Source organism: Ricinus communis, chromosome 4 (genome assembly GCF_019578655.1).
Source record: "Ricinus communis isolate WT05 ecotype wild-type chromosome 4, ASM1957865v1, whole genome shotgun sequence".
Taxonomy (NCBI): domain Eukaryota; kingdom Viridiplantae; phylum Streptophyta; class Magnoliopsida; order Malpighiales; family Euphorbiaceae; genus Ricinus; species Ricinus communis.
In genome coordinates this window covers 17,688,625-17,705,145 of record NC_063259.1, presented here as the reverse complement: position 1 = coordinate 17,705,145, position 16,521 = coordinate 17,688,625, and the positions used below count along the sequence as shown (strand labels likewise).

Here is a 16,521-nt window from a genome sequence, read left to right as displayed (position 1 = left end):
TTTTATTTTAAAAAGATTTGATCTTCAAAACAATTAATAAAAATCTATTTTAAAGTAATATAAAACTCCTTCAATAGTGTCAATTTATCATCAAGTTTCACTCCATATTAACAAAATAAAGAAAAAAATGTATTAAAACAAAATTCTTTCTTTGTTCATAATCAATTTTTCTTGAACAAAATCTACAATCAATTTCTTTTGAACAAAATCAAGAAACACGTATTTGTTTTCGAATTTTTTTATATGTAATTGTTAATTTTGGTTTCAAAATCAATTGAAAAGTAATATGAGTATAATACAATTACTTTTGTCCCATTTTTTGAAAAAAAATTGTTAAAGAGTTTAAATATAATTTTTGATGCAGCTTTAATTTCTATAAAGAGCACGGTATAAATAATATTTTAAAAGCTAGATACAATATTTTAAAAGAATTTAAAAAATACAGTAAAATCAATATAAAAGTATCATTTTTTAGTTATTTCTGGAAATTTCCCTTGATTTCTTTTCTCACCCTAACTGCTACATATTAGCTCATACGTTCAGAGTAACTGCAATATCTAAATTTTGCTACTCATATTGGGTTTCTTGAGCTGTTCCTCCACACCAGTCTGGAGGCACTACATAACAGATGACTCTTCTTAAAGTTCCCTACTCGTGAAACCCATATTTCTTGTAAAAAGTTGAGTCATTATCAATCTACAGTTAAGCCTATAAGTTGGGGGTAGAAGCATTTTCCTTCCAAAATGCTTGACAAAGTTGGGGTCACTGCAAGTAAATCTTAGAAGAAAACAAATGAAGCCGCTCTGCAAAATCTTAAACTACAACCAAATACTAGTAAAACTGTCATGGTCATTCAGCATAGGTACGAAGCATACAGAACCATAAAGTGATACAAGTCATAATCAGCTTGTATCTACCAATATCACAGCACTCCTTACTTGCTCCTGCACTAAATATGTGATAAATTTCGGAACAGAAGATCAAACCAATTCATTACATAAGAAGCCACCTCAATTCCATTTCACTGGTTGAAAAGGAACCTTTCATGTACACTTCAGGAGTAATACACATATGAACCAGGAAGTAAACTTCATGTGTAATACACAAATGAACCAGGAAATACTAAAACACAGATTTCCAGTGAGCATCACAAGAAATTTTAGAAGATATAGACAAGCAGAAATGACACAACTGCAAAAGTACTTAAGAGCAACAGGATGCACTTGCTGTCCTTTCTGCGGGTCTATCCATAAGAACCATTCCTGATGGATTCTGTGATGGCTGTACCCGAGGTAGTCTTTTTGCTGTAACCAAAATAGAGGACCAAATAATCACAACCAATTTCATCAAGACAATGTGTGCACAATGTAAGGACAGCACAATGTGTGCACAATTTCATCAATATAAGCCTTCTTCCGGAATCATCTCAAAACGTTCTTTTGTTTGTTCTTGATATTATTCTCCATCTTACTATTATATTATTTTATGTTTTTCCGTACATCAACCAAAATACTTCAATCCTTTAAGCTCATCCTGTTATTATCATAGAAAAACATCACTAATATTCAAATTCTCAAGCTGAATTTAACATACCTATTTCATAGAAAATGTCATTAACATTGGTTGCTGTTTTAGCTGACGTTTCCATAAAGAAAAGGCCATTCTCCTGAGCATATACTTGAGCTTCCTGCAACAATAATAGAACTTGATAAGTAGGAAACGTTCCATTTTAGGTGTCTATACTCCCCGTAGATAATTATGCTGCCCTTCTTATGAACTTGGTGATTATGCAGCCCTTCTTATCAGGCTTCTCATATTCTATCAAGTACATAAATTCCCATCTTTGGTGCCTAAACTCCCTGTATGTGATTCTGTTACCCTTCCCTTCGGCGTCTTATATTATAATATTAAATAAGGTATATTGAGAAAATCTAGAAGCCAACATGTAAACAAAAAAGAATTGTTCATAAGGATTCAACCTGCCCCTGCCACAAGAGAAAGAAGAAAAGGCAAGCATCTGTGTATCATCCTAACAAGTCTCCCCAACGTGAGAAGTATTTGCTAGATCAGAAAAAATCTTAAAACCACAAAATTTTATTCATTATCATTTAGACATTATATCTCATATATCCTTCTTCTTGGTTCAATCTCCTTCATTACAAGAACCAGCAGTTCAGCAGTAATAAAAGGTTGAACTATGCATCAATAATACTTATTCACTGGCCTCAAATTATGTTTTCACTACGGTGAAGCAAAAAAAAATGTTAAGAAGAGAAGAACAAGATTGATCATAGTAAACAAATATCATAACGTAAACGGGGTGATTACTTTTAACTTCTGAAAAGAATTGAGAATTATAAACACAGTATTCTTTTTCCCGACTAGAAAAATGTCAAACTAAATTCAGAAGTTTGATGTAGCTGAATGAACGAAGAAAACTCAAGTAGCTCAGTCAACAAAATTAGACTCAGGCATCTTGAGTACAGTTTATAGTTTACCACCTGATATATAATTATCGTAACTCAATTACTCATGATAAACTAAATACATCGAAACTTGAGCATTAATTTAAAATATTTTTGAACTTCATTTTACAACTCAAGAAAATCAGATTTTGATATTTATCCTATTAAGGGCATCCCACTCTTTTCAAACTTAGCCTCCATCACCTCAAACACCCATAGAAATAATTTGTTATTTAGTTCCAACTTCCTAACCACTTGGCAAGCTTGAGTATATGTCGAAAAAGGTGATATGATCAAAGTTGTTTTTAGAAAATAAGGAAATGGGTTACTATTTACTCATTGAGGTTTGGTCTAATACACAAGTTGATCTTTGTGTTTTATTTCATTACATGAATACCCCTTTTAGGTTTTATGCAACAAACTACTACCCCCGGTGTAAAGTCAATGCAGTCAATGAAGTAATTTAATAATATTATTTTAAAAGTAAATATTTTTATCACATTTAAATTTTCTTAGTTTACATAAAAAATTAAAGCAAGTAAAAGAATATTAGGTAATCTTGTTTGTTAGATACTACAATTAATTTGTGCTAAAAATAAGATTTTATCCTATTTTGATTAAAAAACAAATTTATTTTTGGACAAGTTTGATACTTAATAATAAGTTCAAGAATCAAATTGTAATTTCAAATTTACCAACTTAGTTTGTTGACTATATTGACTTATATAGAGGATATAATAGTTAGTTCTATAAAAACTCAAAAAGGTTTTAATATAATAAATAAAAACAAGGACTAACTTGTGTATTAGACGAAACCTCGGGGGTAGTTACTAATTAACCCTAAGAAAGCAGATCCTTAATTTATTTTGTATATATTCTGTTTTTATTATATGTAGCCAAAAGTTAGTGATTTGTTAGAACTAGAACTACAAATTACCTAATGTATATGTAAAACGATCTAGTGTTGTACTAATCAAAATATAAATAATAAGAATTCTTTTCTCCAAAAACTTCATGAGATCTTAATAGCCAAAATAAGATCATGAGCTTGTATTTGAAGAATTGGTGCTGGGCTAGCAATGGAGGCTAAACCCATCTATGATATCGAGCCTCACACATATAGGCTAAGATATGTGGCAAGTGACAACTAGTCCGAACCCAGTTACAATTGAGGAAGAGTGTTGGAAACGTGAACAAAATTGCACACCAGTTAAGCATAAAGAAATCAAATGATGCATAAATGTAAAAGGTTAAGCCTTAGTAAAATCCAATCAGTTTCGTGCAAGTGAGGTTCTAATTCCACTTATACGGCCACTAATATAGTTTGCCCAGTACTCTCAAGGCCCATGGAGTTTCTGCAGTATCTTTAGGAGGGTGCATTCAATTAAGAATTTTAAAGACTTTAATTGAATTTAAAAGCTAGGGTGTATTCAATAGTAACTTTGAAAGATTCTGTATGAGTCATGGAATATTCAATATTGACTTATAAAAACTTTAAAAAAGTCTATCGAAATTGAAGGGTATTTAATTACAACTTTTGTAAAGTCTATAAAAGTAAGATAGGAAAGTCATTGACTTTTATAGACATGGACTTTTATATACTTTTAATGACTTTGTATACACTGTTGTGAATAAAAATTCTCAAAAATTCTCTTTTAATTTTCTTCAAGATTTCAATAACTTTGTTTTTTTTAAACTGAAGATTTCAATAACTCATTCTTTTTTAAAACTCATCTTTCTTCTTCTCAAATTTCCTGCATTATCATCTTTATTTCTCTTGACTATATTCTCCATCTTAAAAAATAAAAAAGATTGGATGAAACTCAAAAGCTAAAAATTATTTATTGATTATTTTTTTCTTGTACTCACAAATACAAAAGAAAATAATCAAAAGTTTTAAAATTAATTTTAAGAAGGGCCTTCATAAAAAATATGAATTTTAAATAAAGAATTTAGTGTCTTTAGAATAATTGTTTTAAACAAACAATCCACCATATATAGACTTTTAGATTTTATTAGGAAGATTATTTGGATAATTTGTTTCTATTGGTAAGCGTTATTATTGTCGATTTAAATATTTAACAAATAATTGGTAAGCGTAATTGTTATTGGTTTATGTATTTATCAAATAAGTAATAAATAAAATATAGAGAGTATATGACATAAATTTGGTGGTTTAATTGGAGACAAATTGTGATATGACAATTTCTTTTTAAAAAGATTATTGTCTTGACAAAAAAATAGTGTTTAATGTTGTAAGATAACAAATTTAAAAATAATATGAATGATACAATAATAAAATGAAGTCTGAACTTGTGTATTATGTAGAATAATGTTTAAAGTAAACACATAAAAAAGAAAAGGAAGAAGAAAATAGTAAAAAAATGAATAAATTATTTATTTTTAAATAATTGAATAATAGATAAATAATAGTTCGCAAAAATTAATAAAAATCTATCAATGTCTACAAAGTTTTTTTAATTAAAGTCTGTGAAAGTCATTCATGAACTCTGTAAAAGTCATTAAAAATTCATGAAACTCTTTAAAAGTAATTCACTTAAAAAGTCTATAAAAGTCTTTAATAGTCTTAATTAAATATACCCTCCTTAGTGTTTAAGAGAACATTTGTAGCGAGAGATATTATAAAGGGTAAATTACAGAAACCCATGTCACATTAGTCATAATTAACTCTCTAGTCCTCACTTTACCAGAAAAAGAAAAAGAAATTGAATTGTCCTTAATTTTAATCTTCATTATACTTTGGTCCTTCTATTAAAGTAACTTTAAACAAAATTTTACTCCAAACTTATAGAAAAAGAAAAGGAAAGTACTTTTTTAAGCCCTAAAAGTATGATAACATGTTATTCTATCTTATACATGGTGGACTAAAGAGCTACTGAATTTAAAATGTCTGAGACTAAAACATTGAAGTACAATATAGGTAGGGCTAAGCATGGATCTCGGCGATTCCCGTCTGAACCGAATAACCGAACTGAAAAGTACCATAATCGAAATAACCGAAAGTTTTTATAACCTAACTGAACTGATATGAAAATATTTTACTATTACGGTATGGTACTAGTTCTTTAGTAATAATTGTATCAGAACTGAGCCATTTTGTACTGATTCAGGCCAAATCGTAGAACCGAAATTTTTACATATATTTATTAATAATTATATATATTATATAAATAATACCTATAATACATTAACTCTATTCCAATATACTTTATATTCTATAAAAACATTATATATATATATATATATATATATATATATATAATATCCGTTGTATAGTGTATACTATATTACTAATTTATTATATACTTAAGCTCTAATTTCTTTTTCACTAAAACCATCTACTACAACAGCAAATTGCATGTCTCAAATTTCAATTCATAGCTTACTTGTGCTCAATTCACAGACCTTAAGCCAGCTGTATCTCTCACACTTAAAATTGGACTTATATTTTAGTGCTATATAAAGTTTGTAATTTTTTATTTTAATGCTAGTCATCTACAAAATATTATTATGCTAGCAATAGCAGATATTTTAATAGTTTATATTTGAATATTAAATTATTATATTTGCAAAGCAAGTTATTCAAGAATGTGATTGCGATTCTATCTAATTCCAATTCTCATACTAGTTTCATTCGGATGTCATCGTATTTTTTTAATGTTTGATTAAAGGTAAGATTTAAAGTTGTGTTTTCTTTAAATGTTAGAACCGGAAATAGCACCGAACCGAATTATATTGAACTGAAAAATTGGTTCAATTTGGTACGGTGCCATTTATATTTGGTACGGTACTAGTACTTTAAATTTTAAAAGAACCGAGGTTTGATACGGCATTGGTGATTTATAAATAGCCGAATTGGACCGATCCATGCTCAACCATAAATATTTAACAAAGGACTAGCTAATTCGTTTTTTAGAAACAAAGATGTAAACGTGAATTTTGTCAATGACATTTATAGTTCACTCTATTATCGACTAGGGAACAGAATTGCCCAAAAGGAGTCAAACAGGATACTTACTTCAGTTGCTACCTTCCTTGCATCTAGCAAATCAGCTTTATTCCCAGCAAGTGCCATAACCATGTTTGGGTTACCTTGTGGAAAGAAAGCAGAATAGGATGATCAAAGACTTCCAGAATAGAGATAACAAATGAAGCTACTAATCAGAATAATGACACCAAAGTATGAGAAAACAAACATGACTATATCAAATGAATATTTCTCAAATACAAACTATGTTCCATATTAAAACGTAACACCAGCATGACTCTTAAATGCTACATGAAGACAAGTATTCAGAATTGCTGATAAATAGATACTGATACAAGTAAAGGAATCGCTTTAGCTTAAAATGTAAGGTACCTTGTGCCTGAAGTTCTTGGACCCATTTCTTCGCTCGCTCAAATGAGGCCTACAAAAGAATAGAAGAGTAGAAACTTTAATGATTAAATAAAGGTTAACAAACTCAATACAATGAAAAATCATCATTAAATCAAAACAAGACAAATAAGATACTATATAAACATTTTTCATGAAGGGTGACTATCACGTAGAAATATAGAAACAAAGTCTGCATATCTTCATGTAAATTATCCCACACCAAGGCAATGCTTCAGTAATCTATACTACAACTTTTTGTTAAAAATGCAACCTTCCTGAAGCCTGTACCCTGTAGTCGAAACTAGGTCCTTAACAGTATTCCAAGAGCACATTCGTGCTCCATAGAATTTGTTCATGAAGATCAACATTCCACTGTTAGCAACAAAAAGCATCAATGTATCGCACTCTCACAGAAGCAATTTCTTGTAGAACTACAAAAATGAAAGGGCTACAAAATTGCAAAAGATGAAGGATTGATTCTCAAAATCTATTATTATCTCACAGCAATATCAAATATGATGGCACTCTTCAAGATATAATCATTCCTCTATAACCAAACAATCCAAGTTGTACAAAAATAGCATAAGAGGATAATTTATAAGCATCATTATTCCTGTCAAAAGCTCTAAATTAACTTTTAAAACCATTAAAGAACTTGGACAAATTCACTTTCTCCAGAAAAGAAAAAGAAACAAAGAAGCTATACCAAATATATCAAGAGGCAATGCATTGACCTAATGAATTGACAGCAAGTCCCTTGCACGTAAAAAACATAAGAAGACCACTTTGTGTCTTAGTTCTTCATACTGGTAGCAGGTTATGAGCATTAAATTCTTACGAGATTAGCAGGTAGAAAAGGATCTTACTCTGAAGAACACTGTAGCTTTCCAAATTTGACTTGCCAAAGAAAAAGGAATAACTGTTGGAGCACAGGTGAATTGACTAAAAAGTTGACAAAATAAATCCTGAAACTAGCCCTAAGTTGAAATTAACCATGTGAATAGGAGAAAGCTAAAAGAGAGAACTCCATAACATCCTCCTAATTAGGAGAATGTTCTGAGACACCAAATCTCAGGGATCCAAACTCCCTTGAGACTTATGGTAGGATGCCAACTTTCAGCTGCAAAGATGATTTCTCCTGCTACTGCCAATAAGGTTAGCACAAAGTGACTCATACACTTCTCAATCTTAGAGCAAAACCAGACATTGATCTAAAAAAGGGAAAACAATTAATATAAACAAATATGAAGCTTGAAATAGAACTATATCGTCCATGGAGAAGCCAAAACCACTCATCCAGTGCCTAACAAATTTTGGTAACCAGAAGAGCCAAAAGCCATCTACCAGTGCTAACACCCAGCAGGGAGCCAAACTAGAAAAAGAAGAATTCTAGTTGGTATTAATGTCCAACTAACCTCTTGGAGGCATTTTTGTCATTTTAAAAATTTCAGGAAAAAGGATTGCAATTGCATGCAAGGTCATTAAGCAACCTTACCAAAAGCAGCAACTTAAATCTTTTTCTTAATTTGTGGTACCACATTCCTAAGGCATGCAATCATAAAGAAAATGGGAGAAAAAGATCAAAAGGATTTTGTGCCTGATTTTGATGTAGTCAACAAAAATGATTATGAAAAAAAAATAAAATTAAAGCCCAGTTGTTCTGGCTTGATTCCTTACTCAAAGAATTGCAAAATCTTACAATAAACAATGAAGATGTCGAGAAGATAAGTACACTGTTCTACGGTTAAATTTGCAGAAAATAGAGATTTTGAAGACTGAAATCTGATGCTTCAGATCTGAACTTTTAGTTAGCAAAGAGAAGATAGAAAACTCCAAGGAATCACAATTAGAAATATTTGGACATCACAAACAAGGGTTCTTTCAGCATGACACCTAAGTTAGGAGAATTGCGTCACATAACTCAAAGATAGCAGCACTGCTGTAATTTTATTAAACTCTGAAATGTAATTTACTAAGCTCTCCGAAGCTGAAAGTAAACTATTACAAGCCAAAGTATTTATAGAATAAAAACTAATTTCAAGATTACTAGGATTGGGAATCTTAAACTAGGATAATTATGAACTAATACTAACTAGGAAAATCTAAACAAATACTATTTAGGATGGAATAAAATAACTTCTAAATAATCCTATTGAATTATTCATTCCCTCAATTTGACTATTCAATTTATGTGGAGTATAAAACCAACTGAGATTGGATTATCAAATACTTTCTCTTCAGTATTTGCCCTTCCAAGTCAATTTGGAGCTCGCTCTTCAAAATTTTTTATTTCCCTAGCTGGTTCTTCATGTTCAATTTCTTGTCCTTGCTTGAGGGTGCTGATTTTGATTATTTATTCCTTTGCATCAATCAGCTTGTTGAATTGGTTCTTTTGGTTCCTAATTGATCTTCTTTCTTCACTTCAATTAATTCATATTAAACATTTTGCAAATGCAGATTTAGGAGCCGGTTTTGTTCAACTGGCAAATATTGTTCCTCGATGAGCTTGGTTAAAGGCTAAAGGCTGGCTTTTCTTGTAGGACCTGACTAGTAGTAGTTTCGGAAGTTTAATTCCTAGGGTTTGAAGGCAACCTTCTAAGCGATTCATCCATCTTAGAGTTCAAGTAATCGAATCTTATACTCATCTCATTATTCAATCGATCCATGGAGTCATCGAAAAGAATTATGCTAATCAAATTGGTTCAATTAATTAGCCATTGGCATATACCTATGTGTTTAGTTAGATGCCTTTTCAAGCATTCTTTGTTGATAATATGGTGGCACAAATTTCTCCTGCAGCTTTTTTTGTACACCTCTTGCCACATATTAATTTGCAGCTGCCTCCTTATTTGCATATCATACTCAATGCTATTCCACCATTATTTTGCAATTTCCGTGAAAATGCACTTAGCAAACCTTATCCTACAGCTTATGCACCTCCTCAAAGCTGCAGCAATCAAAGTGAGATTCAAGAGAATCAATCCAATCACAACTATTTCAAATTAGAATAACGCGACTCAAACGGGTGGGGGAGGACGGAGGAAAATCGGGCTGATTAAAGAGCTTCAAAAGCGGTACAAGAGGACCAACTCCTTCAAAACTTGGGACTTCTGAACCGCATATCCCTATTGTTGATGAAAATCAAACATCAAACTATAAGTATCTTGAAGCTTTGATACCAAACCGATGTAGAATAGATTTGCAGTAAGTTGTTCTATGGTTAAATTTGTGGAAATAAGAGAAGTTGAGAGCAGAAATCTGATTGTTATTACAGGATTCAGATCTGGAATTTTAGTTACAAAGAAAGATGGAAAGCTCAAGTACTTGTGCATCACACCCAAGAGATCCTTCAGCATCACACATAAGGTAGGAGAATTGTCACACAACTCAACAATAACAATAATTTTATTTAACTCTAGAAAACTGAAAAGAAACCATTACTAGATACTTATAGAATAAAAACTAGGTCAACGAATCCTAAACCGGGAGAATTATAAAATGATACTAACTAGGAAAATCCTAAATAAATACTAATCAGAATAAAAACAAAATAACTTTTTTAATATAATCGCTCATGATAATAGAAATCCTAAATACAACTAAATTCAGACTTCCTAACTAATATTTTAGGAGAAAATTCTTAATTCCATAATTAAGAATTAAAATTCTAATAGGTAAATTCTCATTCAATGGTAATAGCATCCTACAACAATGCCAAAGCCATAGTTATGAAAAAGGCGGTATTACCATTAAAAAGTATTATGTTAAAAATCAAATTAAAAAATGACATAAAGCTAACAATACTAGGTTAAATAAATCAAATTAATGTTTGCTTTATTCAATAGTTTGTAATATATATTGCTCATGTGCATTATTGTAGATATCAAACATGACATTTTTAATTTATTCAAGCAGATGCTTGCACATTGCCCTCGCCTCTACTTTCCTAAGCCATTTGGCATTTGAGTACATGCAGAAGTTTTAACATCATGGGCCTTTATACGATAGAAGGAAGTAACTTTGGTACCTATTAACCAATATCTAAAAGTGGCCTAGTTTTCAATTCTTCAAGATAAGATAATTGGAGAAAACTCTTCCCTAGAAAAATAAAAGCACATGCATACATTTGGAGCTCTTCCATTTCTTTTCAAATAGTAGAATCAGAAAGCAATATATACCAGGAACACAAGACCTGGACCTCAAGGCTAACACTGCAGACTGCTAAAATTTTGATGTTTCAGTTATGGTTGTATCCGACAAATTACCCACGACATTTTCATAATTACAATCTATATCGTAATAAAAGGAACCACATTAATAAGTATGTCAGCCTTAGCTTACCTGATTTGTTATATCATAAACAATAATTGCTGCAGCTGCTCCCCTGTAGTACATAGGAGCCAAGCTGTGATACCTCTCCTGACCTGCTGTGTCCCAAATCTCAAATTTTACAGTTGCATCATTCACAGCCAATGTTTGTGAGAAGAAGGCAGCACCGATGGTTGATTCCTGCACATCAAAACACAATAGTCAAGCTCCAAATCCAAAGGCAAACTACTTGAACATTGCTGTAATGCACAAACCGACCTGAAATTCAACAAACTGTCCTTTCACAAAACGTAACACAAGGCTAGACTTTCCAGCACCAACATCCCCAAGAAGCACCTGATGCACAAAATAAACGTTATATTAAAATGAATAGCTGTACGAAATAAAAAGAAAAAATCATAATCATATAGTCCAAAAGTTCATCCACCGGATACATATGCCAATCATGGCATCCCAAACATGAACAGAAAAATACTCAAATAAGTGCTAGTCATAAAGCAAAGCCTGGAGCACAATAAACTACATATAAAAACAACTATGGTGACTACGCAATTCACATAGACATCAAATTTTTCTAAGAAATTGCATCCAGTTAAGATAAAACATATTTCTGAGACTAAATGGGGTACCTGTGACATGTAAAAGGAGGACCATATATGAAAAAGAACAAATTATTTACCATTGACGACATTCAAAAGGGACAGACATGTTAATGTTCTTTGCTTATTTGAAGACAAGAAGTTGAGACGAGATCCATGGATTCATTAACTGCTGTATGTTATCACTGGTTAACAGATTTTGAACATGGCACTACCATTACGTCCTATAGATAACAAGAAAGGTAAACAAATAACAGTTATTTACCAACCAAAAATGCCGTAACAGCCATTACCAGTATAAAAAAAAAAAAAAAAAGAAGCTCCTTTTCTTTGAAATCCTTATCCAGCTTCTACACCCCAGACTTTCAACTTTCACAACTACCATCTTTCATGTTTTGTGAGCTTTTTTAACTTAATTCACTACAAATGTCTATTACATAAAAGATTGATTTGAGCTTTTCTGTCATGTTCAGAACTAGTCATTGAAGGTAATTGATGCTGATGAATAGATCATGAATTCAATATCTTCAATTGATTCATTGTATATTTGTACAAAAAAGTTGAGCAATCCTCAGCTTTAGCAGAGGAAGCTCTTTGGTTGACAATGCATTTGGAAAGAATTAATCATCGAAAAAATAAAGATAATATGCTAAGTGTGTTCAGAATTATTGTCAAATTTAAGATAAGGAAAACCTAAGATGGCCCGATGCCAAGATAACAAGAATTCCACAATCTTCACATCAGCATAAACTGTCTAGATGTGACACAATAAAGTCATTGAACAGGAAATGATATTTTTTTCTTCTCTCTTTTCTTAACATTTGAAAATTAAAGGCTTAAGCATTAAAACTTCTGAAAGAAAAAGATACAGATAGCTATGTAGTCATTCAATTGAAGAACCTCGTTTAATTGATTTCACCTAAGTTACTGAATATAACTTTGCAAAAGCAACTTGAAGAATTTTATACATGCAAATTTTAGATTAAAGACCAAGTAGACTTCAGTTCAGTTCCTACTTCAAAATTTGCAGTTAGAAGTAACCCGCAGTAGCATATCAGAACTTGAACTGGTTATCTATGACATTAAAGTCATCATCACCAAAGGTAAACTCGGACCAATTGAGAAATTCACAAACCAAACAAGATCCTAGAAAGTTGATGCAAACCAAAATCAGAATTAGCTACAGAGAAAATTAAAAGTAATGAAAATTTATTGAAATAAAAGGAAAGGGCGCATAAAATCAAGCCAATATCAGCTCAATCAGTAATACATTGAAACGGACAGATATCAAAAATAAATAAAATTCTTGCATAACTTAATAACAATTACAACTATTAAAAAAACTCGCATCAGAATCTGCACTAGAGAAAAGGCTGGATCAAAATTCTATAAAATAAGCAAAACTAAAATCGGAATTCGCATTCCAAATAAGACATAATCAATGATAGGATTAAACTTCTCGGAATTACACACGAAAACCAAAAAAGAAAAGCTCAAAGAAGGAAATCAATGATGAACCCACCAATTTTGCATTTATGTTCTTGTTTCCAGCAGTTGCCATGACCGTGATATAGTAGCGGTGACGATCAGATCAAGAGATTTTCTTTCTTCCTAATTGCGATCGGTATTGCGTTGACTGAAAGAAAGGAACAGAGGCAGAGGGAAGAACTTAGGAATTATAATGAAAATGAAACCCCTCTCTTTCAATTTATTTATTTATTTATCTCCTCCAACAAAAACTCGCTACTAAAAGAAAGCTATTGGTATTTTGCTTCTACGAAAGTTGGTTGCGATTTTTATTTTTGTTTTATTTTTCTTCGAAATTACGGTTGTATTTTCCACGTGGTGAGGACTGACCCCGTTCAAATTGACGTTTTTCTCTCTTCGTCCGTATACTGCACTGCATTCCTTTTTTTCTTTTCCTTTTCATTCCCACTTTCAATTTTTCCTTTTTTCTTCCTCCCTATTGGCTGTTTAACTGCTAAATTACACAAAGACCCTCATGTTTTCCCTATATATCAATGGCATCCCTAATTTTTAATTTATATCATAAAATTTTCTGAATTTTAATTAAAATATCTGTAAAATCCTTTTCATTAAGCGGCATCTTATGCGATTAAACTTTTTTATGTTTAGAGAATTAAACATCATTCTGACATACAACATCAGCATAACATAACTAATAATATAATGACACATGTCTTCTTTTTTATTATTTTTTAAAATAAAATTAATAAAATTAATAACAAAATCAATCTAACCCATTAAATATAAAAAATATATATATTATAGTGCCACTTATCCATATTCATTGTTGTGGCTTCCAAAATCAACCAAACACAACAAATTCAATCTACCCCATCAAATAATCATTATTATTGTTGTTGGTAATGATGGAATGCATAGTTGTCCTCTCTCTATTTAATATTTTCCATATAATAGTAAGTAATCAATGAGTCAAGTGTTTCTTATTTTTCTTTAAAAAGAAAAATTTGATGTTTCAAAGTTATATTTTAGTTGTCTATTTATGAACCTTGAGATGTGCAAATTTTATGGTGGCGGAGACGATGATCATCGATCACAAGTGTACTAAGACAGTTGAAGTTTACATGCCTTTATGTTAGCCCAAGTCTTTTAATGATTTTAGGCAGTCTTGATTTTGACCTTGACAATAAAATTGAGTTGTAGTAATGTTGTTTCTCAAGTATCCATTTTGAAGGAAATCATCTTTGCCTTAAATAAATCTTCATTTCTGCCTCTTAAGTTGCGACTGTCATCAGTATATCGAAACCACAAAATTCATATTCCTATAGTCGTTGAAGCAAAGGTGAGATCGCGATCACAAGCAAGGAGATCACCATCGAGAAATGGAAAATGGCCAATAAAGATAATGACCACCATCGCGATTGTGATGGGGCTCGCTACCTTAAAGATGGCATGAATAAGCTGTTTTCAAATGGCCAAATGCAACAGACGGAATCGAATAAGCTCTTTTCAGGTCTAGAAGCAAGAACTCTTGAGTAAGCTGATTACCTTCTGACTTTCCTTTTGATGATGAAAAACACGTTGTTTTATTTTCTGAAGTTGTTCGATTTCAATTTGATTTATGAAGGGAAAAGTGATTGCAACGAAAATTCTCGAGAAAACGAAACTTGGTATTGGTAGATTTCAGCTGTGATTCCTTTTGTCGACTCTGAACTCTTGGGTGAAGCTGAAGCTCTTGTTTAAATATCCCCAGCTCTTTCTTTGAAGCAGAAAGGCAAAGAGCTCCCCCTCCGTTATCTTAGTTAGGTGATCATGACCGCAACACAAAATATGGTGACCGTGACTTTCATATCCATTTGAAAGACCACCAAAGGTTATCTCTGACATAGCGAATCATGAAGTGCCGCGTGAGTTATAGTCATTGCACCTTTAAGTATCACGACCACGATAGAGAAGTCATGATCGTGTATACCAATTGCGAGCGCGATTTAGATGTAGTAACCGTGATTATTCTATGACAGTGATTTAATGTACTATCTAAAGTTATAAGTAAAATTTTACCTATAGACATAATCTAACGTCTTTAAGAGGTTGGTATGAATATAATTACCCCTATTAAAGGCTTAGATAATAATAAGATAATTTCTTAAGTGCCTAAACTCTTGTAAATTTATTTCTTAACTCTCTAAATTTAATTCTTTCTTTATAAGTGTATTAAGTTGAATCTTTTCATTCAACTAAATTTATAAAGAATTATTATGTGAGCCTAGGAACAAAACATAAGAATGTAGTTGTTTGATTTCTATTAAAACTCGAGTGATAAAGGGAATTGGTGTGAGATTAAGATACGCTAAGGGAAGATTTAGTGTTAACCTTGAAAACATCAATTTGTTGGATGAGCTTGCTAAAATCTAAGGTTGTAATCAAGATTTGATTATAGTGAATACTCAAGTGTGATCTTAAGAAGTGGACTTACGGAGGATGATTCCTAAGCATTATAGATTCCTTGTGTCAATCTCTTTATCCCTTCTACTTCTTACTTTTATTATGTTTAATTCTTGTGTTTGTGATCCATTTTCTTATTTCGTTGATTTAAGGTTATTAATTCAACCCCTCCTTCTTTGTTCAAGGGACAACAAGTGGTATTAGAGCTTTATCACTTAATTTCAAGCTTAATTGTGAGTTTAAAGATCAATGACAACCAATGAAGGATTCCAACACCTTAAACATTCTTTGATGGATCCGATTATGCTTTTTGGAATTTCATAGAGAGATATAATTGGATTCCTATGGTATAAAAGCTTGGGACTATATTGTAAAGGAATAGAAGCCTCCTACAGAAACAAGAGATAGAGAACAAAGAATATTTCCTAATGAAAAGTGGGTAAATGCTCACAAAAATAAAATTACAAGAACAAGCAAGTAATGGCTATACTTGTAAGTTGCCTATCAAGAGAGGAATGTAGGAAGGTACAACATTGCATAATGGCTTATCAAATTTGCACTACCTTGGAGAACTACCATGAAGGTACAAAATAAGTTAAGTCAAGAAAGATTCAAATGTATGTGACCGAGTATGAGACATTCAAGATGAAGCCAAACGAATTCGTTATCGATAATGACAAATAGGCTTCTCACCATCATTAATAACATAAGGAAGCTTGAAAAGCATTATGAGCTTGTGGATATCAACAATAAAATTCTTTGGATAAATATGGTGCTAAAATGGCTAGTACCGAAGAAG

At 31.6% G+C, this 16,521-nt stretch overlaps 1 protein-coding gene across 1 annotated transcript; it reads right to left on the bottom strand.

Moving 5' to 3' along the window:
* Positions 1-829: 829 nt before the first annotated feature.
* LOC8270756 (ras-related protein RABF2a) lies at positions 830-13,576 on the bottom strand. The gene is made up of 7 exons (XM_015717568.3): positions 13,315-13,576; positions 11,452-11,529; positions 11,206-11,373; positions 6,847-6,895; positions 6,505-6,578; positions 1,594-1,687; positions 830-1,304 (listed from the first exon to the last, which is right to left on the bottom strand). The coding sequence occupies exons 1-7, from the start codon at positions 13,351-13,353 to the stop codon at positions 1,204-1,206; spliced, it is 603 nt and encodes a 200-aa protein (XP_015573054.1). The 5' UTR covers positions 13,354-13,576; the 3' UTR covers positions 830-1,203.
* Between the last annotated feature and the right edge of the window lie 2,945 nt (positions 13,577-16,521).

Coding starts and splice junctions, on each gene's coding strand:
- LOC8270756 (XM_015717568.3), bottom strand. CDS start 13,353: ATGGCAACTGCTGGAAACAAGAACATAAATGCAAAATTG. Junction 1,688..6,504: donor CAAGGAAGGTAGCAACTGAA/GTAAGTATCCTG, acceptor TTATTGTTGCAG/GAAGCTCAAGTATATGCTCA. Junction 1,305..1,593: donor TGACATTTTCTATGAAATAG/GTATGTTAAATT, acceptor TTTTGGTTACAG/CAAAAAGACTACCTCGGGTA.